The sequence below is a fragment of the Microtus oregoni genome, unplaced genomic scaffold (assembly GCF_018167655.1).
Source record: "Microtus oregoni isolate MIOR12 unplaced genomic scaffold, Mior012 000028F_ref0000031, whole genome shotgun sequence".
NCBI lineage: Eukaryota > Metazoa > Chordata > Mammalia > Rodentia > Cricetidae > Microtus > Microtus oregoni.
This window is the reverse complement of record NW_024543087.1, coordinates 10263863-10288825: the sequence shown is the minus strand read 5'-3', so window position 1 is coordinate 10288825 and position 24963 is coordinate 10263863. Positions and strand designations below refer to the sequence as shown.

General features: G+C 47.9%; 1 protein-coding gene across 2 annotated transcripts in view; it reads right to left on the bottom strand.

Moving 5' to 3' along the window:
* Fbxl2 (F-box and leucine rich repeat protein 2) overlaps positions 1 to 24963 on the bottom strand; it is a 53387-nt gene that overhangs the window by 13787 nt on the left and 14637 nt on the right. Inside the window, exons 3-7 of one of the 2 annotated variants that reach the window (XM_041676781.1) lie at positions 9913 to 9967; positions 9689 to 9763; positions 7990 to 8084; positions 913 to 981; positions 742 to 837 (exon numbers count right to left, since the gene is read on the bottom strand). In XM_041676781.1, the coding sequence (XP_041532715.1) occupies positions 742 to 837; positions 913 to 981; positions 7990 to 8084; positions 9689 to 9763; positions 9913 to 9967 (390 nt within the window). The remainder of the gene's footprint in view (positions 1 to 741; positions 838 to 912; positions 982 to 7989; positions 8085 to 9688; positions 9764 to 9912; positions 9968 to 24963) is intronic. The other variant, XM_041676782.1, reaches the window with a different exon arrangement.

Genomic DNA, 24963 nt, shown 5'->3' with positions numbered 1-24963 from the left:
TTCCTCGCCACCTTTTGTTACTAATTTTTAAAAGATCCGTTGATTGTAATTAACTCACAGACAAAAAAACAGGACACAGCTAGATTACTTGAATCAAACACTGACCCAGCCTCAAACTCTATACTTCTCTGAACTTCTATAGTTAGAAAGGGCATTCCAAAGCCATGGAGCTTCCCTAGATGCCACACATTCTGTAGCAATTACAATTTTATGTACTCATCCATTACAAAAAGAAAGATAGAATTGAAAAAGAAAACAATTAGATTTAAATTCTCTTTTTAATCTTAAATTATGTGTAGGTGTGGGTGTGAGATGTGCCTATGAATGCAGTTGCCCAAGGAGCCAGAAGAGGGCATCATACCTCAGGACCTGGAGTTAAGTTAACTGTGAGCTGCCCAATATGGGTGCTGGGAACTTGGTTCCCCTGCAAGAGCAATTATGTGCTCTTAACTACTGAGCCCCCTCCCCAGCCCCTAGCTTTCTATGCTCTTTCGTGATTCATGGGTCCTTTTTTTCTGCATGCTCTCCCTCCTCATCACACAGGGGCTCTCGCTGAACCTGGCTGGAGCTCCCAAACTCAGCTGGGCTGGCGGGCCAGTGAGCCCCAAGAATCCTCCTGTCTCCACCTCCCCAGGACTAGGGTCCTGTTTACATGGATTCCGGAGATGGAAACTTACAGACTGCACTACCTGCTCAGCCCACACTGTGTTTTTCTTGACCCCAAATGCCAAGCACTCTCACCTGATCCCCTTTAAGGAGCTGTTGGTGACAGACACGCAGGACGTGAGATCCAGGTGTTTCAGCTTGGAACAGAATCTGCTAAGGCTGTAACACGTGCTGGAAAAAGGCAGGCACACTCTAAAGATATTTTCAACTTTGTTTCTCACCCGGCGACCCATCTTTATTCCTTACCTGTCAGTGATTTTTGTGCAGCCATTGAGGTTTAAATGTTCAATGTTTCGGCAGTTCTGTGCAAAGGTCCTAAAAGGGGATAGGGAGCGAAAGTTGTGTGGGGTTTTTACTCAAAGTAGCACAAAAAGCTTTAAGGCTTTTTTTTTTAAGGGTCGCTGCCAGAGACCCGTGGCTACGGGGTGGCTGCAAGCTGCAGAGTGGCCACTAGAGGGCAGCACAAACATCCACTTAGAACAGCGCTTTCCAAATCCTCCCTAGGGCAGCAAAGGCCACAGACTCCTTGGCAGAGATGGGGTTCAGGAACCTAGAAGGCTCTCAGGCAGTGCCTGTTGCTAGCCTGGCGCTACCTCACCCCCACTCTTGGGGACCAGCTGAGATGGGATGCCTGGCATTTCTCACTGGAAAGGTCAGTTTGGAGCAGGGGTGAAACCCTTCCTGCACTGTGCCCCGGGGACGCTCTGACCACAGTCAGTATCACTAGTTTCAAGACCCAAGTTTACTGACAAGGACCCCAAGGCCTGAAGACAGCTGCCTCGACTGTGGGTGAAATCAAGGCCAGAGGCAGATAACCACACCACTGCCACTCCTTGCCAGAATGCTCTCAGGCAATCTGCATCTTCCTCGGATATGACTTCAGCGAGTCTCCCTGGCTGTTTCATGGCCACGGATATGTGCTCACCCTGTCCTGCCAACATATAGGGTGGAGGATAAGCTCCATGATGCTCAAACAGTGTGAGAGGAACAGCTGCCAGCAGTGTCACGTGTGACCTGCGGTCTGCGTGCAAGGCTGGGGAGAGAACCAGCTAGAAGGATGAGACAGAAGATTACTGAGGCCCCTTGGTGGGGTTCGGCGGATACTTCTACCTGCAAAACTTAAAAATATGTCATTGTTTCTGGGACTGGGTAGTGAGAAGAGCTGAGCTTCAGGGATGCAGAAGTGGCCTCTGAAATGCCACTCTGCTCAACCTTTTACTTTAATTAATTACGGGGGTGGGGGACTGAAGAGATGAGGCGGTGGTTAAGGGCACTTGCTGCTCTTGCAGAGGACCTGAGTTTGGTTCCCCACACCCAGAAGGCTGTGCACGACTATCTCTAACTCCAGTTACAGGGAATCCAGGGTCCTCTTGTGGCCTCTACAGTGTATGTACATGTGGTACACACACATATGTGCAAACAAACACGTGTACACACAGTCATTAATTAATTAATGGACTGACTGATTTTTTGTGTGTGTGGTGATGGGGATCATGGGCCTCTCTCACAGGCTACGCAAGCAATCTACCATTCTGCACACTGTGCACCCCAAGCCTAACAAAGGATAGGACCCAAAAAAAGAACCGTTAAATAGAGCAGCTGTACCCCAGACTTAAACTCAACAGAGCATTGATGGGAACAAGAACTGCTCCATACCCAAGAAGGTGGAACCCGCGATGCCTGCCCGACACCCAGCAAAACCCTGCGCGTTTTCAACAGCAGAGGAAACTAAATCTGCAAGGAACAGAGAACTTCTCTGTCCTATCCAAGTCTACTCAAAGCTGCCAGCAAAGACAGCAGGCAAGGGCACTGGAAGTACTGTCTGCTTTACCCAGAATGCGCTGTGAAGACATTTCATGCAGACACGAGAGGGTTTTGTGCATTTGAGAAAACGACATGCTAAACATGGCTATGATGATATGTATGGATGGATTAACAACAAATTAGATTCAGTAGGTAGAAAAAAAACTCAGTGAGTCCTCAGGGCAGGGCATGTACCAATGGCAGAGGATTTGCCTGGTGTGCACAAGGCTCTGGGTATGATCTGCATTAACACATGTGCTCACACACAAACACACAAGAGCTGGTGTGGAATGCAGCTCAGTGGCAAACTGCATACACGGTGCATATATATGAGGTTCCATCCCCAGCATTGCAGAGGGCAAGAAAAACAATGTATCAAAATTAATCATTTCTCTATTTCTAGCAATGAACAGTGAGATTGGAATAAAGCATACAGCTTGCAACAGCACTTCCAAATACGTAGAGGCAGGGGCTGGAGAGACGGCCCAGTGGTTAAGAGCACATACTGCTCTTAGAAAGGACCCAAGTTCAGTTCCCAGCACCTATAATAGGTGGTTCACAATCACCTATAACTCCATTCCAGGGTATCTGATGCCTTCTTCTGGCCTCCGTGGATACTGCACTCAGATGCACATACCCCACTTCGCAACAGATAAACATGCCACATGTAATTTAAAAGAAATATTTTTGAGTAAAGCACGTTTTTTTAAAATTTATTTATTATGTATACAATATTCTGTCTGTGTGTATGTCTGCAGGCCAGAAGAGGGCACCAGACTTCATTACAGATGGTTGTGAGCCACCATGTGGTTGCTGGGAATTGAACTCAGGACCTCTGGAAGAGCAGGCAATGCTCTTAACCACTGAGCCATCTCTCCAGCCCCAAAAGAAATATTTTTGAAAAAAATGTTTAGAAAAAAAGAATATTTAGAACTAAGTTTGACAAAATATGTATACAGCTTTGACACTGCCCAGTGCAAGCTGAGACTTGAACATATATATACAAAGGCGCTGTGACAGGCACTTGACAGATTTGTGTTTGTCAGGGTACCACTTTTCGGCAGATGGATCTGTAGTATCAAGTCTGCCCTGAGACCCCACCAGGATGCCCTGAAGAAAGCGGCCAGCTGCTTCTGTAATGCCATCAGAGCAGCTAAAACAACTTCCTAAAAGAGCAAAGTTGGAAGACCAGCTGTGTCTGGCTTTAAAGCATGATAGCATTGCTAAACAGAGTGTGACTGGCAATAAGACATAGATTATGTTAGAATAGTAGGATGTTCATAGCCAAAGCCCAAACCCGAATATGACCCTGTGTTACACAGAGGAACCAGCTCTGGTCCGGGCATGGCTGAGCGGGAATGTCTGGCATGAGCGAGACCCTGGGTTCAATCACCAACAACGGCCCCCAAATATTCAAAATAGATCCGAGTTTAAATCACAAAACTTCTGAGGGTAGCGGAGCCGGAGAGGTGGGCAGCAGTCAGGAACACTGGCTGCTTCAGCAGAGGGCCTGCATTCCGGTCCCAACACTCCAGTTCCTCTCCTGGCCTCCATGGGCGCGGGGCACACATGGTGCACACTCATGAAGGCATTCGCACATACACAGAGAACAAGATGAACAGATTTTAAGGGCATTTACAAGGAAAGCATGGGACAGGGTGTTTGTGACCTTGGGTCAGGCATAAGTTCTTATGTTCCATAAGGAATAAGTCGGTGGTTTTTCATTAAAAACTTCGCTTTGGGGCTGGAGGGATGGCCGTGCAGTGAGTTAGCAGCACTTTTCTTCCTCCAGAGGATTCAAGTTCGGTTCCCAGTACCCACATGAAGCTCAACTGTCCATATCTCCAGCTCCAGAGGAACCCAGTGTCCTCCCTGGCCTCTGCAGACACCTGTACACATGTGATGCACTCCGATCCATGAAGGCCCACACACAAACAAAATTCCAAAACTAAATCAAATGGACAGAAACTTCCCTGCAGACAGGCAGCTAAAAGACTGGGAGAGCACATTTGCAAAGGTACCGCGCCAAGCACTGGCACCCAAAAATGTGATAAGAACTCTCAAAAGTAGCGGGGCAGTGGTGGCGCACGCCTTTAATCCCAGCGCTCGGAAGATGGAGACAGGGGGATCTCTGTGAGTTTGAGAACAGCCTGGTCTACAGAACAAATTCCAGGACAGCCAGGACTGTTACACAGAGAAACTCTGTCTTGAAAAAAAAAAAAAAAGCAAAAAACAAAAAACAAAACAAAACCTCTCAAAAAATGAATGAAGACAACCTATGAAAAAGACATGGGCACATGACTTAGACATCTCCCCAAGATCCATGGCAGTGAGTCAGAGCATAGGAAGACACCCAGCGGCATCAGGACCAGGAAAATGCAGAACAACCATAAGATGCCACCGTGTACTACTAGGGCCACAGCGAAATTATGCCACATGAAACTTTGGCGGGAACATGGAAGACCTGGAGAGTCACAGACCACCATGGGAACCTAAAATAGAACATTCTGCTTGTAAAATAGATTGGAAGCTTCTTAAATGTTTAAGCTGGAGGCTGGGGCACACTGAAATGGACCATCGTGCAAGCATGCAAACATCAGCAAGCATTGCTTACAGGACCCAAATACTCTACTGCAAGAGAAATTAACACCCACGACAGCTTTATCTGCACCCAAGCAAACGGGAAAGCCCCCAGCTGTCCATCCATAAATGAACACAAGCAGTAGATCTCTGATAGTGGACAGTCCTGCTGAACAGGACTCCCCACTGCAGCAGATCCCGATTGACAGTGGCTGTACAGGACTACCCACTGCAGCAGATCCTAACTGACAGCGGCTACACAGGACTGCTCACTGCAGCAGAGTCCCTGGGTAGTAGCGGTTCGATTTGGTACTTTGAATGGCTGTCTGACAATGACAAGCAGTTGGAGAACTCACTGTGAGTTTCAGCTGCCTCCCCTGCTGCTGTGCACTGCTAAGGCCTAAATCTGCGCTGTTCCCAGAGGCCCCTGTGTGGAGCACAGGCCCTTGCTGCTGCTACCTGAGGAAGCTGTGGAGTTTTGAGGAGAGGCACCTAGCCAGAGGAAGCAGGTCGCTGGGGGTGGGTTCCTGGAGCTCTCTCTCCTGGCTCATTGATGCCTTGCCTTCCGCTTCCTGTTCACCAACCAGTCTCTGCCACAAACTGTCAATGTGCCCAGTATAGACAGCACAGACTAACCTGAAACTGGGAGCTGAAAGAAACTTTCCTTAAGTTGCTCCTGTCAGGCATTCTGGTCACAATGACCACAGCTCACCAACACCTGCATTCAGACTGGGGGGCAGGGCACAATGTTCACTAACACCTGCAGTCAGACACTGGAGGGGGGGTGAGACAGCTCACTAACACCTGCGGTCGGACACTTGGGGGAGCTCACTAAGACCTGCAGTCAGACACCGGAGGGGGGAGAGCTCACTAACCCCTGTAGCCAGACACTGGAGAGGGGGAGAGCTCACTAACACCTGCAGCCAGACACTGGACGGGGGGGGGGGGGGGGGGGGCTCACTAACCCCTACAGGCAGCCACAGGGGTGGGAGGCACAGTTCCCAGCTGGCCGCATGATAACCAGAATGAACAGTGCGGCTATTCTAGAGGCCGTGTTGTGTTTAGATGCAGATGTTTGATAAAGTATATAAGACACTCACATCTGTGCTATGGGACAGGCTGTATATTGGACGCTTTTGCTCAGTTCTGTGGTCATAGTGTGTTCCAAACACACCCAAGGCTCAGCTAAGTTCTGAAGTTCAGCGAGGTTCGTGTATTAAAAGCAATTGTATGAGGTTACTTTTATTTTATGAATATGTATGTGCCTCTGTGTGTTCCATGTGAGTGCAGGTGCCCGTGGAGCCCAGAGGAGGGCACTGGGTCCCGAGGCAGGAGTTACAGCAGGTTCTGAGCTCCTGGACATGAGTGCTGGGAACCCGGCAAGAGCAGCAGTGCTCTTAAGTCCTGAGCCGTTGTCCCCAACCCTGTAGGACAAGTGTATGACACCTCGAGAGGGCCTGCACATCTGCAGGATGTTACTGCTCGGCAGGAAAAGGGAACGAACGGCAGCTACAGCCAGATGAATGACGGAATCCAGGGCAACTGTGCTGGGCAGGAGCCACACACAGGACCAGCATCTCCCTCCGATGCACAGATATCTAAATAATCAATAAAGATTTTTGGTTTCAAACTCAGGACAAACCACTAAACATTCTTAGCCTCTCAACAGTGCTTCCTACCGGGCGTGGTGGTGCTCACCTTAAACCCAGCACTCAGGAGGCAGAGGCAGGCGGATCTCTGTGAGCTCCAGGACAGCCTGGTCTACAGAGCAAGTTCCAGGACAGCCAAGGACAGTTCAAGCTGGTCTTGAACTCAGGAGATCTGTCTGCCTCTACTTATGAGGGCTGGGGTTTGATGTGAACACTACCACACCCAGCCTGAACTAGTCTTTAATGTATCAGTGTATCTACAGTGTACACAGTGATGGTTTCATACTGGCATTGTTCACTGTGGTAGCTCATGGGTGTTGACCACGGTCAAGCCACATGACCTGTATTGGCCCTCCCTTCCTTTAGCCTTCCCTACTTTCTACTACATTCTATTTAAAAGACCTTCCTGAAGGCAGGGTGTAATGTGGGTCTCTGTGAGTTCAAGGCCATCCTGGTCTACTAGCAAGTTCCAGAGCAGCCAGCGCTACATAATCAAGAGACCTTGTCTTAAAAAGAAAAAAAATCCTTCATGGGCTGGAGAGATGATCCAGCAGGTGAGAATGCTGGCCACCAAGCCTGGGGCCACTTGCTACTGAGCCTGACACTGTAGTTAGCTTCACATGTCAACTAGGGTGACAAGGTCCCTAAGCAGGCGGGCCAGGCAAGCCAGTAAGCAGTGTTCCTCCATGGTCTCTGCTTCAAGCTCTTGCCTAGAGTTCTCGCCTTAGCTTCCCTCTATGATGGGCTGTAACCTGTAAGCCAAACAAACCCATTCCTCCTCCAATGAACCATGGCTATCCAGGAGGAAGGGGACGTGCATGCAGGTGCACAGGTGCTACTGATCACCATAATAAAAGTAACATCATAAACCTGTCCCATCACGAGTAAGCAGAATTCCACCTTACAATACAGGCGCTTCTGAGTTACTTTGCATGTGAGTAAAGTCTTGGAAGAAACTAGAAGAGAGGGTAGAAGGGACAGAGGGGAGTGAGAAAATACTCAGGTCTGGGCACAGCCCCGCTGTCTGCCAGCTATTTGATGGGCACTCCCGGCACTTCCACACATGCTCTGTAACTGCCCCAATGGCGTCCAGGAGAGCGAGCTCACACTGGCCAGCTGATGCCATTGTCCCCAGGCTGTTCCCTTCAGGACAGTGGCGTTTCAGTCGCTCCAAAGCCATAGCTCTCATTATGATAATCACCACAGGAAGGACTTAGTGGAAGAAAAGGACAGAATATGTTTGCTTTGCTTTTGTTGATGCCACACATCAGCTGTGGTGGCTGTCACTCACTTCAAGGAGGAGTCCCCAACGCCGATGCAACCCCGCAAGCTGAGTTTCCTGAGGAAGCCACCGCACCTCTTGGAGATGTTTTCCACAACTCGGCCCTTAAATGGAGAAAGGTGGGAGACGGTCACTTTTTCATGCTGTTTATTTCATAACAGAATAAGCTAAAGTGAATGGAGTTTTCCAAATGCAGCTAGAGACGCGCCCAATGCTCTCGGAGCCGGTCCTCACCTGTCTTTCACCAGCACAGTGAGGAGTCTGACAGCCTCACCGCCTTTCCAAGGATTAGAAAGCACCATCTCCACGATACCAGGGGCCATATTCTTGTTTTGTGTTTTGTATTTTGAGACAGGGTTTCAGGATGTAGCCCTGGCTGTCCTGGAACCTACTCTGTAGTCTATGCTGGCCTTGAACTCACAGAGATCCGCCTGCCTCTACCTCCCTAGTGCTGGGATTAAAGGTGTGTGCCATCACTGCCCGGCTCAGGGGTTACATCCTTAAAGAAAACTGATTCCTCCCTCTCTCAACAGCTATCGACTGTCAATAGTTCCTCAGCTATGGGTGGATAGCATTTTTCATAACTACAAAGATTGAAGAGGAATGTCCAATTGCTTTTTTATTTTAAATTTTTATTATTTAGACGTGTATGCATATAAAAAATACCATGGCATATGTGTGGAGATCAGAAGTCAATTTGCCAAAGTTTGTTATCCCCTTCTACTATGTGGGGCCCCAGAATTAATCTCAGATAGTCAAGCTTGGTAGCAAGTGCCTTTACCCACTGAGCGATCTCCTGGTCTCACATGTCCAGTCTCCAAAGGCATGGAAATTCCTCACCTCAGAGAAGCACATACACTCAGAAAAAGGGGCACTGGAGGGAAGACCCCTGAGCTCCTGACACTTGAACACTTCATTCTGCCTTTTCTGTCAACCTGCAGGTACATAGCCTACTTCCCTAGGTAAGTACTCAGATTCAACCTATTTGTTCCTCAGTTTCTTCAGTTTGTTTTTTTAAATTTTTTTTAATCTTTGTTTAATCTATTTGTGTGTTTGCCTGTGTGGGTTTATGTGCACAATGTGGGTGGAGGAGCCCTCAGCGGCCACAAGAGGGCATCCTATTGCCTAGAACTGGAGTTACAGATGGTTGTAAGCTGCCATGTGGTATTGGGAATCAAACCTGGATCCTTTGCAGGAGCAGCAAGTGCTCCTAACCACCAACTTGTCTCTGCAGCCCCTCTGAAGTCTGATATTGAGAGGACCAACGGAAGAGCACCCAGGGCATCCTCAGAACCGTGTGGATGGTCAGGAATTACTGCTGGGGGTTATCTACAGGGACTAAGGCTTCCCTTTCCAGAGGACAGGTGGACCCCTTGGTCCTTGCCTTCTCTGTACTCACACACCAAAGCAGGAGGAATGAGGGGCTCCAAAGTGAATAGTGAGAGAGATGTGTTCTGCCCACTCGCTGGAGATGCTTGAAATATGAAGAGACCCTGCTCAAAGACCATTACCACAAATGGGGCCAGAGTAACGTCTGAGTAGGTAAAGGTGCCTGTCACCAAGCCAAAGACCTGAGTCTGATCTTTGGAACCCAAGAACCAACTCCTGCAGGTTGTCCTCTGACCTCCACTTCTACCCTTGGCAAATGCATGTTCACACATACACACACAATAAATACATACAAAATAACTTAAGTGAATTAACCTACCTCTACATCTGTTTGGAAGTTAAAAAGGTCTATTCTCTGCCAGTTGCTTCCATCCAGGGCTAAGATGTTCCATGCCTGGGAAGTGGAGGTAAGAGAGGAGGTGGGGTGAGGAGGACACATCCACTGAGGACAGATAATGCTGTGTATTCCCAAACGTTTAGTTGTAATGTGTTTGACCCAAGCTCAGCCCTCTCATCGACACCAGCAACCAGCCAATACTCTACCTTGGAAATCTGTGCACATCGACAAAGAGTTACTATGTCCAGGAAGGAGAAAATTCTAGAGAGAGAGAGAGAAAGATGAGATGGTGTCAGCATTTTCGGACTTGGAAGATAAAATCTAAGGCATCACGGGGACAAACAGGATTTTCAAGCGCTCTTGGCTCACACACTCAGCTGGCAACACACTAACGCACACTAATTCCCCACCCAGTGTCCACCTGCTCCTATTCCACTTTAATCCGTCCTCTAAATTCTCCCCAAGGGTAACTAATTCCCTGTCCTCCTAACGTTCCGAACGTGCAGCACCTACCCCTGGCTCAGATACTGGAGGCTCAAATAATGTGGTTCAAAAGGTCTGATGAGAAAACCCCTCTCACTGGATGAATCTGTTCACCTGGCAAAGAGTTCTCACAATCTTTAAGCACCTTTTCCCAGGCAAAAGCCCAGGAGCCACAGGAAATGAGAAAGACAGGGAGGAGGAGCAAAGGGACAGACAGATGGAAGCCTGGTATGTCTATAACATGATGGGGAACCTCCTTCAGACAATAACCTTTAAGAGGCTGGGCCAGGTGAGGGTGTGACCTTTTGGGTACCCAGAGAAAAACCGCCGGCCTGCCCAGAGCTCTCTCTCTCTGGTTCCTACTTTACACACCTGATGTGGGACTTCTCGTTCCTGTTCCGTGAGTTTGCCCCTTATAATAAAGAAATATAATTGGAATCTTTTGGGGTTATCTTGGGATTCTTTGACTCATGCCCTCACCCCCCTTTCCGGTAACAATAACAACAATGGTTTTAGAGGAAGGTGGTCATGGGTGTGGCAGGGCCTGGGGGGTTCCTCCGACACTGAGGTGCTGATGGCAGCAGAGTGGGTGCACTGCACTGCTGGGGAGACACTGCACGGAGGGGGACCCGCTGAGGGCGGGCACGATGCTGTGCGGGTAGAAAGGAGAGGACCCGCTGAGGGCAGGCATGATGCTGTGCGGGTAGAAAGGAGAGGACCCGCTGAGGGCAGGCACGATGCTGTGCGGGTAGAAAGGAGAGGACCCACTGAGGGCGGGCACGATGCTGTGCGGGTAGAAAGGAGGGGGACCCGCTGAGGGCGGGCACGATGCTGTGCGGGTAGAAAGGAGAAGATATGCAAGTGTGAGCAAGGGGACAGGACAAGATGGCAAACGCACACCAGTAACGGTCCCCAAAAGTCTTCAAAGTCACAGCCAGTGTTGATTCAAAATTTTGTGGGCTCAAGGGTGATTGACAGAGCCCTAGAGTGTCACAGTGCTGCACACTGCCATGGGACTAGAGATGACAGATATGGCTCTCCAACAGAGGGGACTAGAGATGGCAGATACGGCTCTCCAACAGAGGGGACTAGAAATGGCAGATACGGCTCTCCAACAGAGGGGACTAGAGATGGCAGATACGGCTCTCCAACAGAGGCTCTGTGAACACAAGGGACAGAAGACCAAAGGCTGCACTGACCGTAACAGATCTAAGTACAGAATGTGCTAGCGGCTGAAATGTGTGCTTACATAAATCCATACCCTTCACCAGGGTCTCTGCACACCTATGTAACATCTAAGAGAATTCATCTTGTTCGCCCCACAGACCCTCCTGCCCAGTAGCCATCTTGGTAGCCTACAAGTGACTCCACAAATTACCCATGCACACGTCATGCTGGGACCCAATGCAAAAGTGTAAGATAGAGATGAAAGGGAACTAGTTAAGGTCCCCTTGAATATCTCAATGACAATCCATGTGACAATGACACAATCTACCATCCCCCAGTAACGGCAACACACACTTCTGACTAAAGGATTGTTGTGCGTGCACCATGTGCCACCTGCAAGCTACAGGTTAAGTCACTTGTCACAGCCACAGGGTGAGGAGAGGACTATGGGCGTGTCCATTTCAGAGACAGGTTACTTGACGAAGCCGCAGGGATGAAAAGGGTGGAGCTGGAATCTGAACCCAAGTAGTCCAGTTGGCCCACGACCTTATGTGCACTGCCTGGGAAAGTCTGACACAGCAGTTCTTTCTTGGGACTTGACTAGCCACCATGTGGAGAAGTCTTCTTTTGGTGTTTGGGAAAATCTAGTTTCACTAAGCGAAATAAGACCTTTGTGGATTGGAACAGACAGGAGCCAAGTGGCTCAGAACACATCTTGCACTGATCACTCTGAATGGAAAAGGACATCCGGAGCATTTCCATCGTGTCCCCACACACATCTTTAAACTGAGTGCAATCTCATTTCCACAAACAGGCACGGTGCTATTTCCAGCTGCCAATCTGCAGCCTACGCCGATTCCTGACTTGTGGTTTGCTGAACGAAATCGATGTGAAAGACAGACCCTAGGGCACTAGTGACAGACACAGACAACGGGGGCCATGGAGAGGGCACAGCAGGTAAGGGTGCTTGTCGCCAGGCTTGGTGACTCCCAAGTTGTCCTCTAACCTTTACACAGGTGCCACGGCTTGCTCCAACCTGCTCTCTCTCTCTCTCTCTCTCTCTCTCTCTCTCTCTCTCACACACACACACACACACACACACACACACACACACACACAGAATGAGAGAGAGTAAATAATTTTTTTAAACTAAAAAACAAAGAAGCTGGGTATTGGTGGCACACACCTTTAATCCCAGCACTAGAGAGGCAGAGGTAGGCGAATGTCTCAGTTCGAGGCCAGCCTGATCTACAGAGAAAAGTACCAGGACAGCCAGGGCTACACAGAGAAACCCTGTCTTGAAAACCAACAACAAAAACAACAAAACACCCCCCCCCCAAAAAAAAACAAAGAAGAGACAGAGCTAGCTGAAGCAGGGACTAGTCATGGCCCTTGAGGACTCTTTCTAAAAAGTGGCTTCCAGCTTCCCCCCGTGAGAGCAACCCTAGAGTGCAAAGCTATACACGTACAAAAGGAAGAAGTGGAGACTGCCAGTGTCGCCTACATGACTGACTCTAGGTCACGGGAGACGGCCCCTACGTGTGCCTGTGGGAACACCCTCACTGACTGAGACAGGAAGCCTAGCGTCAGGCACCGAGTCCTAGACAGAAAGAATAAACGTGAGAACTGAGCGGCACGCGCTGCTCTGTGTGACTGTGGCTGCCAGGTGACCAGCGTCTCACACTTAAGCTGCCCCTTGCCCACAGCAGACGAGGAGCAGTCTGTGGACCAGAACAGAGCCTTCGCCCCTAAGGGGGAAGCGTCAGTCAGAGTATTTGATCACAGCCTCAGGAGCCAGCACAGATCTTCTTGTAGATGGGACAGCTGCTGTGGCCTCCGTCCACATCTTAGATCCGTGTTAGCTACAGAGATCCGCCCTAGGCTGTTTTGGCAGGGGGAGAAGGTTGAGACAGAGTTTCACTGTGTAACAGTCCTGACTGTCCTGGAACTCACTCTATAGACCAGGCTGGCCTCAAACTCACAGAGACCAACCTGCCTCAGCCTGCCTCTGCCTCCCGAGCACTGCTGGGCCTGCCCTAGGTTTTGAAGTTCCATCGTGCAGACTCCTGACCCTTGTTCATCAGGCCATTCATTTCTTGCTATTCTCAGCCCTCTGAGTTTCCATCTGCCTTCTAGACACCTGTCGACTGGCATTACACTGAGTCTGCGGGAAAGTTGGACAGAATAGGGGTTAGAGTATTGAGGGAGAAAAAGTCCACACACACAGCACCAATCAATGCATCTCAAGGCACCTACTGTCCATTTACCTGCACGGACCTCCCGCACTGCTGTTCCCTCCTGGAGACATAAAGAATGTCTTCATGACAAAAAATTCCTTTAGCACTGACGTGGAGGTGTGTGTGATGAATCTTTCTCAGCCTGAACATACTTGAAAAGGTTTATTTTTATATAAATTTATTATCTGTGTCTGAATGGTGTGGGGGCGGGGAACAGACTGGAGAAAGTCACAGCACATGGAGGTGAGAGGACAAGTTTGGGGTCAGTTTTCTGCATCAGCAACGGCTTCTGGCATTGAATTCAAGTCACCAGGCTTGCACAAGTATTTTTCCTGCTCTGCCACCTCATCAGGCCAGGCTTTTATTAATTGTTTTGGCTAGTTTTTATTTTATCTTATATTTTATTTTTGGTTTTTCGAGACAGGGTTTCTCTGTAGCTTTAGAGCCTGACCTGGAACTAGCTCCCGTAGACCAGGCTGGCCTCAAACTCACAGAGATCTGCCTGCCTCTGCCTCCCAAGTGCTGAGATTAAAGGCGTGCGCCACCACCGCCCGGCCTTGGCTAGTTTTTAATCTTTAAAAAGTATCACTGTGTGTATGGTGTGTGGGTGTATGGGGGGAGATGAGCCTCAGAATCCCTGAAGAGGTCAGAGAGCAACTCTGCGGAGTTGGTTCTCCCCTCCTGCCTTTAACAGGCCCAAGGACACCAGGCCAGCGCCTTTGCCTGCTGAGCCATATTGCTGGCCAAGGCTTTGTTTTGTGGTTGTTTGTTTGTTTGTTTTGAGACAGGGTTTCTTTACACAGCCCTGGCTGCCCTGGAACTCACTCCATAGACCAAGCAAACTGGTCTTAAACTCACAGAGACCCGCCTGCCTCTGCAGTGCTGGTATTAAAGGCGTGTGCCACCACGCTGGCTCCAGGCTTTCACTGTCTGAAGGTAACTATGGGGTGCAGCTAGGGACAGGAGGGTTTTCTCTCAGTGCTTTAAGCATCTTTTCTTTGGAATCGCTGTTCACACCCCGGCCCCGTGTGTATTCTTGGCCCTGCTCATACACAGGCACAGGCCACTGTCTTTGGGTTATTTGTGTTTTTGCAAGAGATTTGTTATGTAGCCCAGGCTGGCATAGAACCCATGATCCTTGATCCTCAGCCTCCCAAGCACTGGTGTCATCATGGCCACACGGGCATCAGTCATCTTTCAAGACTTTCCCTTACTGTTCGTCAGTAACTTATCTGGCACCTCCGTATGCTGGTCGCCACGTGAGCTCACTTGGAGACCACTGCTTTTTGACCTGCTGTCTGTAACCAGGTTTGGCAGCTTTGGGGCCATTATTCTGTCAAACATTTGTATGATGATTCCTTCTCTTTCTACCTGGACCTCCAAGTGCATGTATGTTAGATCACTTCATCTTTTTACTTAGTTTTTTTTGTTTTGTTTTGTTTTTGTTTGTTTGTTCATTTGTTTTTTAACAGGCTTTCTCTGTGTAGTCCTTGCTCTCCTGGAACTCATCTACAGACCATGCTGGCCTTGAACTCAGAGTTCCACCTGCCTTTGCCTCCTGAGAACTGGGATTAAAGGCATACACCAGCACTATCCCTGGCTAGTTATTAATTTTTAATGTGTGTGTATGTGGGTGGGTGGGGGTGTGCATGTGAGTGCAGGTACCCTTGGAGGCCAGAGGTGTCAGATCCTCTGGAGCTGTGTTACAGGCAGTCGTGAGTAACTTGATGTGTGTAGAGGCCACAATAATTCAAAAACCATTAGCCACCTACCCCTTTTCTTCTCTTGCATGACCCTTGTCCCATATTCTCTGCAGTTACGAGAAAAATAGTTGGTTAAAAATTAAGACAAGGCCCAACTGTGTCAGGAGCTGTGTTAGGATAACCACAGACTTATGTAAACATGCTTTTACGAACCCTGTCAAGCCTGTACAAACACCTTTCATCACAAATTGTACTATTAGATGTAAAATGTTACCATAAGCTGCAAGTTCCAAGCATGTACCATCATCCAAGACTAACTTCTAATTGTAAAAATTCTTTTCTTACATCACCCCTGACCCCCTAACTTGTGGCTTTTGCTTTAAAAATGACCTACTCTCTGTTCAGGGTCACCCCGTGGTGATGGAATAAAGTTCCTCGTCCTCAATTATCTCTGCAACTCTCAGACCCAACAACGTGGGTGCCGGGAACTGAACCTGGATCCTGGTGCAGGAGAATTGTCTGTATTCTGTCAATCATATTTTAAATAAACGCTGATTGGCCGATAGCCAGGCAGGAAGTATAGGCGGGAAAACCAGAGAGGAAGTAGAGGCAGAGCAATGAGAACAGGAGAATTCTAGGAAGGAGGAAGCCCATTCCTCCCAGTCCTGCCTAGATCATGGAAGAAGCAAGATGTGACCTGCCCCACTGAAAAAGGTACCAAGCCATGTGGCTAACATATACTAGAATAATGGGTTAATATAAGTTATAAAAGCTAATAAGAAGCCTGAGCTAATGGGCAGAGCAGGCCCTAATGTTACAGGATCCTCTGTACTGAGAGGTCTGGCTGACTCATTTTCTCTTCCCCGTCATGGTTTTCTGATTTGTCTGTCTCACTGCAGGTCCAGCAGAGGATGCAGCATTTTATCTGTCTTGATTCCCAGAGACCACTGGCCTTTCCTCTGGCGGTTAGCATGTGTGTGTTCACAGTCCTCAAGTACAGCTAAGGCCACTCAGCTCACCTGTGAGCGGCTGGCCCCTTTCCAAGGTTTTTAACTCTTGTAGGTGAGACAGAAGGCTGTTAGTTGCAGCTCAGCTGTAAGCCTGTAAACTCCTCTGCATTGCATGATTGCAAGAACCGAAAGGCCCAGGCACTGCCGACAGCTCCAGCCTGTCCCAACAGTGTTTGAGGAGAAATGAATGGGGAGAAATTTTAGGATGAAGAACCTTGCATTTGGGCCTCTGAGACATGGCTGGTTCCATTTTTATGAAGTGCAGTAGGGCTCGGGGACTGCATGGGGGAAAGGCGCTCACAGCCTGGAGACCTGTTTGATTCTCGGAACCACAAGGCAGAAGGAGAGAACTGACCCCTTTAAGTTGTCCTCTGGCCTCTACCTGTGTACTGGGCATGTGCATGTGCACACACATGGATAGAATACATACATGTCAAAAATAACAATACCACCTTGAGCAGAGATGCCTATGCCTAGGCACGGAACCCAGGTATGAACCCAGGTCCGGAGCTGCTACACCTCCCTGATCACTCTCCACGGCCCTCATGAAAATCAACCCGTTCTCAGACCTCCCACGTCCTCTGCTTCTCGCTTCCTCCAAACGAAGAAGGAATTTGTCTGTAATTAGTCTTTTGGTCCTCAAAGAAGCAAAGTCTTCACGGCCTTCCTATTCAGAAATAGAAAAACAACAACAAACAAACCCCTTTCTTCCTTTTTAAAAACAACACTGAGACTGGTTTTCACTCTAGCTCAGGCTGGCCTAGAGCTTGCAGCAATCCTCCTGTCTCAGGCTACCAAGTACTGGGCTACAGGCGTGAGCCACCACCCTAGCATCTAAGGATGTTTCTAAGCTCCAGACTGTTCTACCTTGTGTCACCATCCCTGCAGTCCACAAGTTCATCAGCAGCTCACGCTGCACCTTCAGCCCTACTGTTCACCCTCTCCCCAGCACCCAACCACGCTGTCACTAATTCCTCCACAGGGTAGCCATTAGCAAACACTTTCTTTCTCCTAAAAGCAATGCTTAGCTAAGTGTGGTGGTGCACGCCTTTGATCCCAGAACTTGGGAGAGGCAGATGGATGAACTCTGTGAGTTCGAGGCCAGGCTGGTCTCCATAGTGAGTTCCAGGACAGGTAGGGCTGCATAGTTAAGACTCTGCCTCGCCGGGCGGTGGTGGCGCATGCCTTTAATCCCAGCACTCGGGAGGCAGAGGCAGGCGGATCTCTGTGAGTTCGAGACCAGCCTGGTCTACAAGAGCTAGTTCCAGGACAGGCTCCAAAACCACAGAGAAACCCTGTCTCGAAAAACCAAAAAAAAAAAAAAAAAAAAAAAAAAAAAAAAAAAAAAAAAGACTCTGCCTCAAAACAATAAGGATGAAATAAGAATAAAATACTATGACTACTAGACAATGTTTACTGAAGATTTGCCCCGTTTCTTATTTCCTGGTTAGTGCTCCTAGGGAAGATATAGTAAGTCCGTCTTTAAATTCCCTGCAGAAATATTAGCCCTGACACTCACACGAGACGCTTTAAGTGGACGAGGTGAAACCATGAGGCATCAAATCAACCACAAAATCCAGCAGCCACTGGTAGGTAGTACAGCCAGCACTGGAGTCAAGTTTGGAAGCAGGTTCATCCCCCGAGTGAAATGCATACACGGTAGTCAGCCCCGCACCTGAGCCCGACAGACACTGATGTGCCGGCTGCAAGGATGCTTCCCTGATCCTTCAGGTAAACAGACTCACCAGACCTTCATGGCTTTGTTCCTTAGCTCTTCATGCTCACTCACACTGGCATGTTCACACTCACCCGCACTGGCTGCTTCCAGTGTTCACAGGTACTTCCCCTGGCTGAATGCCTCTTTGTGTGTTTACATCACAATTGGTTTGCTCAGTCATCTGTGATGGACATCTGGAGTTCCTCATCTTGGCTCTTGTGAACAGTTCTGCTATGACTATTTTGTGTACATGTAACTGTTGACATTTTTAATTGTTTTGATCATGTACTTTGACTTTTTTGCAACTTCAATTTTGGCACAGCAAACTGTGATCTCAAAATATTAAATGAAAAAAATTCCAGAAATAAGCAATTTTAAGTTTGTGTAATTTTTTCGTTTTCTTTTGAGACAAGGTCACACTACATAGACTAAGCTGGCCTTAAAGTGCTTCTGCCTTGTAAGTGTTGGGATGAACACGAGTTCACGTAACTTTTATTAGTGAATTGTTATCCGTCTTACTACTAGCTACTGCTATTCACTCTGCTCATCTGTAGATCCAGTCTTACCTGCGTGCACAAGAAACGCAGTGCAGGGAGGACGAGCGCCCACTGCCAGGTCACCCAGGCTGCGGGGACACGCGGGGTTACAGTGTGCCCAAGACAGGAATTACCACTGTGTGGTTATTTTGTGTTTTGTTTTTTGAAGAATTGCCAATCGGCTACACGAATTACAACTTACCATTATTACATCTTATAATTTAGCTCAGGAAGACACTTCTGGGCTTCTCTTCCCTCGGGCACATGGAATAAGAATCCACTCTCTCCCTTTTATCACCGCTGCCCAGAGACCTGCTCTTAGTTACTTAGGACTATCTCCAGGAAGCCCGCTCATGTTACAGGTTTGTTCAGGAAACCGTGGGCTTCTGAGATGGCTCAGCTGTCGTGCTCAGAATCCCGAGTTTCAGCCCCAGAACCATGGTGGATGAAAAGCAGCAGCTTCTGTAGCTGTCCTCTATGCTGGATAGTTTGTCGACTCGACACAAGCTAAAGTCATCCGAGAGCTGGGATGAAAGGCGAGCACCGCCAGTGCCCGAGAGGAGGGAACCTTGTTTAAGAAAAGGACTCCAACTGGGGACCTCAGCTTGGGCACCTGGGAACCCATCTAGGGTCAGGTCTCTTGCCAACCCTAAAGTGGTTCCCTTAACTAAGAATTGTGGTTCCGTGCTCCCCTGTCCAACCTTCCTTTATCCCAATCCTCCTGCTTTCCCAAGGCCCGACCTCCTTCCCTTCTAACTTTTCTCTCCCCATCTCCCCATACTCCCAACCCTCCCCACCCCAAGATCCCAATTTTCTCCCCGGCAATTTTGTCTACTTCCCTTAGCCAAGAGGATAACTATATGTTTTTCCTTGGGTTCCCCTTCTTACTTAGCTTCTTTAGATTCACCTATTGTAGACTCCGTGACCCTTATTTATGGCTAGAAAGAATAGGGAACCTGAAATGACCCTATCCTTGAGCAATGCTGACGAATATCTTGCATATCATCATAGAACCTTCATCTGGTGATGGATGGAGATAGAGACAGAGACCCACACTGGAGCACTGGACTGAGCTCCCAAAGTCCCAATGAGGAGCAGAAGGAGGGAGAACATGAGCAAAGAAGTCGGGACCACGAGGGATGCACCCACCCACTGAGACAGTGGAGCTGATCTATTGAGAGCTCACCAAGACCAGCTGGACTGTGACTGAAAAAGCATGGGATAAAACTGGACTCTCTGAACATGGCGAACAATGAGGGCTGATGAGACGCAAAGGACAATGGCACGGGGGTTTGATCCTACGTAATGTGATGGCTTTGTGGGAGCCCAGCCAGTTTGGATGTTCACCTTCCTAGATACGGACGGAAGTGGGAGGTCCTAGGTCTTACCACAGGGCAGAAAACCCTGACTGCTCTTTGGACTGGAGAGGGAGGGGGAAAGGAGTGGGGGGAGGGGGAGAAGGGTGGGAGGAGGGGGCGTAGGGTGGGAGGAGGGGGAGGGAAATGGGAGGCTGGGAGGAGGTGGAAACTTGTTTTTTTATTTTCTCCTTTTCTCAATAAAAAAAAAATATTTAAAAAAAAAAAAGAAAAAAAAAGAAAAGGACTCCATGGGGCTGGAGAGTTGGCGGGAGAGTTAGCTCAGGGGTTAAGAGCACTTGCTGCTCTTCCAGGGGACCTGGGTTCAATTCCCAGCACCCACATGATGGCTCACAACCATCTGTAACTCCAGTCACAGGGGAATCTAATGCCCTGTACATGTGATTCACAGACATACATGCAGATCAAACAACCATATATGTAAATAAGGAAAAAAGTCTCCATAAGATCAGGTATTAAGCAACCCTATAGAGCATGTCCTTAATTAGTGATTAATGAGGGAATGCCCAGCCCATCATGGGTGGTGTCATCCCTGGGTTGGTGAGCCCGAGCAAACCACAATGAGCGCAGCAGTTAAGCAGAGCCCTCCATGGTCTCTGCATCGGCTCCTGCCTCCAGCTTCCTGCCCTACTGCTTTTGATGGTGGACTGTGATGTGGACCTGCAAGTGAATCCACCCTTTCCTCCCCAAGCTGCACTGGGCCATGTTGTCACCACAGCGGCAGTAACTAAGGAAGGAGCACAGCCTCTGACTACCACATGCCCACTGTGGTGCATCCCCACCAACACACATCCATACAAAAGAAACAGAAGCTGGAGAGATGGCTCAGTGGTTAAAACAACTGGCTGCTCTCCCAGAGGACCCGAGTTTAGGTCCCAGCACCCACATCAGGCAGCTCAGACACTTGTAGCTCCAGCTTTCGGAGATCTGGCAACCTCTTCTGACACACACTTGCACAGACATATACATGCACACATAAAAAAATATCTTTGGGGGTGTTGATACAGGGTTCTCTGTGGAACAAACAGCATGGCTGTCCTGGAGCTCACTCTGTAGACCAGACTGGGCTGAAGCTCACAGAGATCTGCCTGCCTCTGCCTCCCGAGTGCTGGAATTAACGGTGTGCGCCACCACCGCCCGGCCTGCTTTACTCTTCAGCTCTGTATTCTTCCACACCACTGACCAGAAGGATATACGTGTATATGTGTGCACTGCATCATCTGCTGAAAACAGCCAACAGATGGAATGCAATCTTAAACAACATGTGGCTATAGGTAGATAACATCCATTTGCCATTTCAAGTGCTCTTCTGTGTCAGCTTAGGTAAGGAGAGTAACTTCTTTTCCTGTTAAAGGCCGGGTGGTGGTGGCTCAGGCCCCTAATCCCAGCACTTGGGAGGCAGTGGCAGGTGGATCTCTGTGAGTTCGAGGCCAGCCTGGTCTACAGAGTGAGTTCCAGGGCAGCCAGGGCTACATCTATCTTGGGGAGAGAGGGCAGAAAGAAGTAAAGTACCCTACTCATGACTATCCCACACCATGTTTTCCTGCCTCCCAGGTCTTGCCCTGCCTGAGTTCCTATACTCACTTCCCAAGTCTATTTTGGTCACGGCATTTCATCATTGTAAGATTGAAAAAAGACATACAGGGACTTGGGACAATGTTTCTCCCACACCTTTCCTCAGAAATATTCTGGAGAATAAGCATCAAAAACAAAAGGACAACACAGAAGCTGAGGAAACGCAGAAAGAGCTGAAGGAAAGAGCACACAATCCGAGGGAACTAGTCAGATCTTAAAGTGTCACACTGACAGATACAGCTGAAATCGCAACTCATAAACCAAGAGAGTGACGGCGTGCAAAATCTGTGTAAGCCCTCTTCGGCCAGTCTGGATGACACCACTCCCACAGTGACAGAGTCCCCAGGGACAGGAAAGGTGTGGGCCACTGAGCTATGTGAGAGCCAAGAGTAAGCAGTTGTTTTGTTTTTAAACAATTTATTTTTATTTTAGTCACACGTTTGCATATGTGTCTTATGTATGGGTACATGAATGCACTTGCCTATGGAGTCCAGAAGGTGCAGCTGGAGGTACAGGTGGTTATGACTGGAGGGTTGAGAATTCTCCGTAAGAGCCATTGGTGTTCCTAACCACTGAGCCATCTCCCCCCGCCTAAGAAAGTCTTTAATGCATGAGTGAAAGGTGTATAGAAAAAGTCAGGTTGTAGCCTGGCAGTGGTGGCACACACCTTTAATCCCAGCACTCGGGAGGCAGAGGTAGGTAGATCTTTGTGAGTTCGAGACCAGCCTGGTCTACAAGAGCTAGTTCCAGGACCAGCTTCAAAGCTACAGAGAAACTCTGTCTTGAAACACGCCCCGCGCCCCCAAAAAAAGACAAAAGAAAAAAAAAAAAAAGATGTTGACAGAGGTTTCTGTCCTGCCAAGTCCTGCAGCATTTCACTCCCAAAGAAACACACAGAGGTCTACATTAATCATAAACTGGTTGGCCTACTAGCTCAGGCTTCTTATTAATTAATTCTTATATCTTAAATTAGCCCATAGTTCTTGTCTGTGTCAGCTATGTGGCTTGGTACCTTTTATCAGTGAGGTGTTCTCATCTTGCTTCCTCTGTCTGGGTTATGACAGCGGACTGAGCTTTTCCTTTTCCCAGCATTCTCCTCTTCTGGTCACCCCCACCTCTACTTCCTGCCTGGCTACTGGACGATCAGCATTTTATTAAAACAATACAAGTGACGGGGTACAAGGCCATTGTCCCACAGCACTCCCCTGTTTTGTTTTCAAAACAATAATCTTAATATAACCTCCTTTGTTTAGTTTTTCTTCTCCAGACCATTATCCATACAACACTCTAAACAAAGAAAAATACCCATAGTCCATTTTCCAGGCTACTTCCTGCTGACTGGGGACACTGAGAATCTTATGGGGACCTAAAGAAAATTTAGAATTTTGGTCAAGTCCTGACAAAATATTCTGTGAGGCTTGATCATCTCAGCCAGCAGTCTTCAAACTGTTCTGGATGTAAAACTCAGACATCTGGGCCATCCATTCCTACTGGAGATTCCTCAGGGGGTCTTCCTTGACCAAACCTGATTTTTCTTAACCCAGAATGAAATCACAGCCTCTTATTTCCTATAGAAACAAAATAAAAACCTCTTCTCTAAAGTAACATATCTTTTGACTTAAATTTTGAAGTCAAGGCATTTTCAAAATATAGTTGTTGGAGTAATCCAGCAGCATCTATAATCAAATGTTTTTTTTTAACAGTTTTTGCTCCTTCCTCAGCCATCAAACAATTTAAAGACAACACAATAACATACAGTATCCAGACTCTCTGTGTATTTTTCAACTTTACATGGCTTTATTTTAAACTCTATTTCTTTTATTTTTATTTTTAATTTTTGGTTTTTGAGACTAAGTTTCTCTCTATATCTTTGGCTGTCCTGGCACTCACTCTGTAGACCAGGTTGTCCTTGAAGTCACAGAGATTCTCCTGCCTCTGTTTCCCAAGTGCTGGGATTAAAGGTGTGTGCCACCACACCCACCTACTCTTTCTTTCTTTTTTATTTTAAGCACTTTATCCTTTTTCTTTTCTTTCCCAAGCCTACATATATTTTTAAACACACTATCAACCATTTAAAGGTTTACATCATCTGAATCTATCTTAACCTTAACTGTATCTCTCTCTTTTTCTGACCACATGAGTCTTTAATTTGCTAAGCCATGTGGCTAGAATTAAAGCTGTGGCTTTGACGGCTGGATCCATCTCATTCCTTAGCTTTCTGAGAGTCTAGCCTCATGGCGGAGGTACTGGTGGGAGCCATGTTTATTGCCACAACTCTATGGAGTTTCAAAGTCCATGCAGCCACCAACAAGCATGCTGTCAGCTATTCATAAACACCATTTAAGTGTTTGCTGGCGGGTCCTCTTAAAACAGCAGCAAGGTTTTTGCAGCTAAAGCCGAGTCAGGAAACCTCTCTTAAATGAGATGCATTTATTTGCCTGTAGTAAACAGAGCCCATCCAAGAAAATGCTGCTACCAAGAAGCCATGCTTAACTCTGTTCTTTTGTGTCCAGAACTACTTCCCAAACTCTCTCAGGTTTTAAGTGGATTCAGTTGTCCACGTTGGCACCATTTATTGGCAAAGGTTTCTGTCCTGCCCAGTCCCCAGAATCAAATGTCTCTCTGCAGTCAAAAAATTCAAAGAAAACACAATAATATACATAATACAGGCTCTCTGTGAACATTCCATCTTTACGTGGCTTATCTTTCTTTACTCCTTTTAATCTATGACTGTCTGTACTCTGTCTCTTAAAGACTTTGTTTTATTTTTTAAAAACCATTTACTTCTTTTTATAACTCTCTATACTCTTTTTCTTCTCTCTCCCAAGCCTCTGAACATTTATCCAACACTGTGATCCATTTAGAGGTCTTTTTTATCTGAATCTGTCTTTATTGTGTATCTGTAATTATTTTCTGACCAGAATCACCTTTTTTTAAGTAGGCATGGCTAGGGCCAACAAGGCTCTGCCTGTTGGCTCAGCCAAATCCAACATGGAGGAAATGTGTACTGCCCCTGAGACTGCCCAGTGGGAGCCTTCCTCACCACCTCAACTCTGGGGCGTACCATGCAGCATATAAACCCTTTTTTTGTCTGACTAAAAGCTAAATCTGCCATGTAGCACACTGCATGTCCTGGAAATATTTCTGTGTATGGTGGCAGGAATCTGCCACACTCTCCTGCCTATATATGCCTAGCAAACCTGATTTTGCTGCCTGCCCAGGAGGGGAGCGCTGAGCCATGGGCATGGTCTCAGCTGCTTTCCTCCTGGTCCCAAGTGGGCATACAAGCACCCGGGCCCACAAACGTCATTCAAGTGCTCGGTCTCCTGAAAGAGCCAGAGTGGTTTGTGCTGCCATTTTGAAACAGCAGAGTTGTTTTTCCTGCTCCTGCTGAATCAGAAAGACCTCTCTTAGAGGAGCTGGGCACACTACCAGCAAAACGCTGGCTACCAA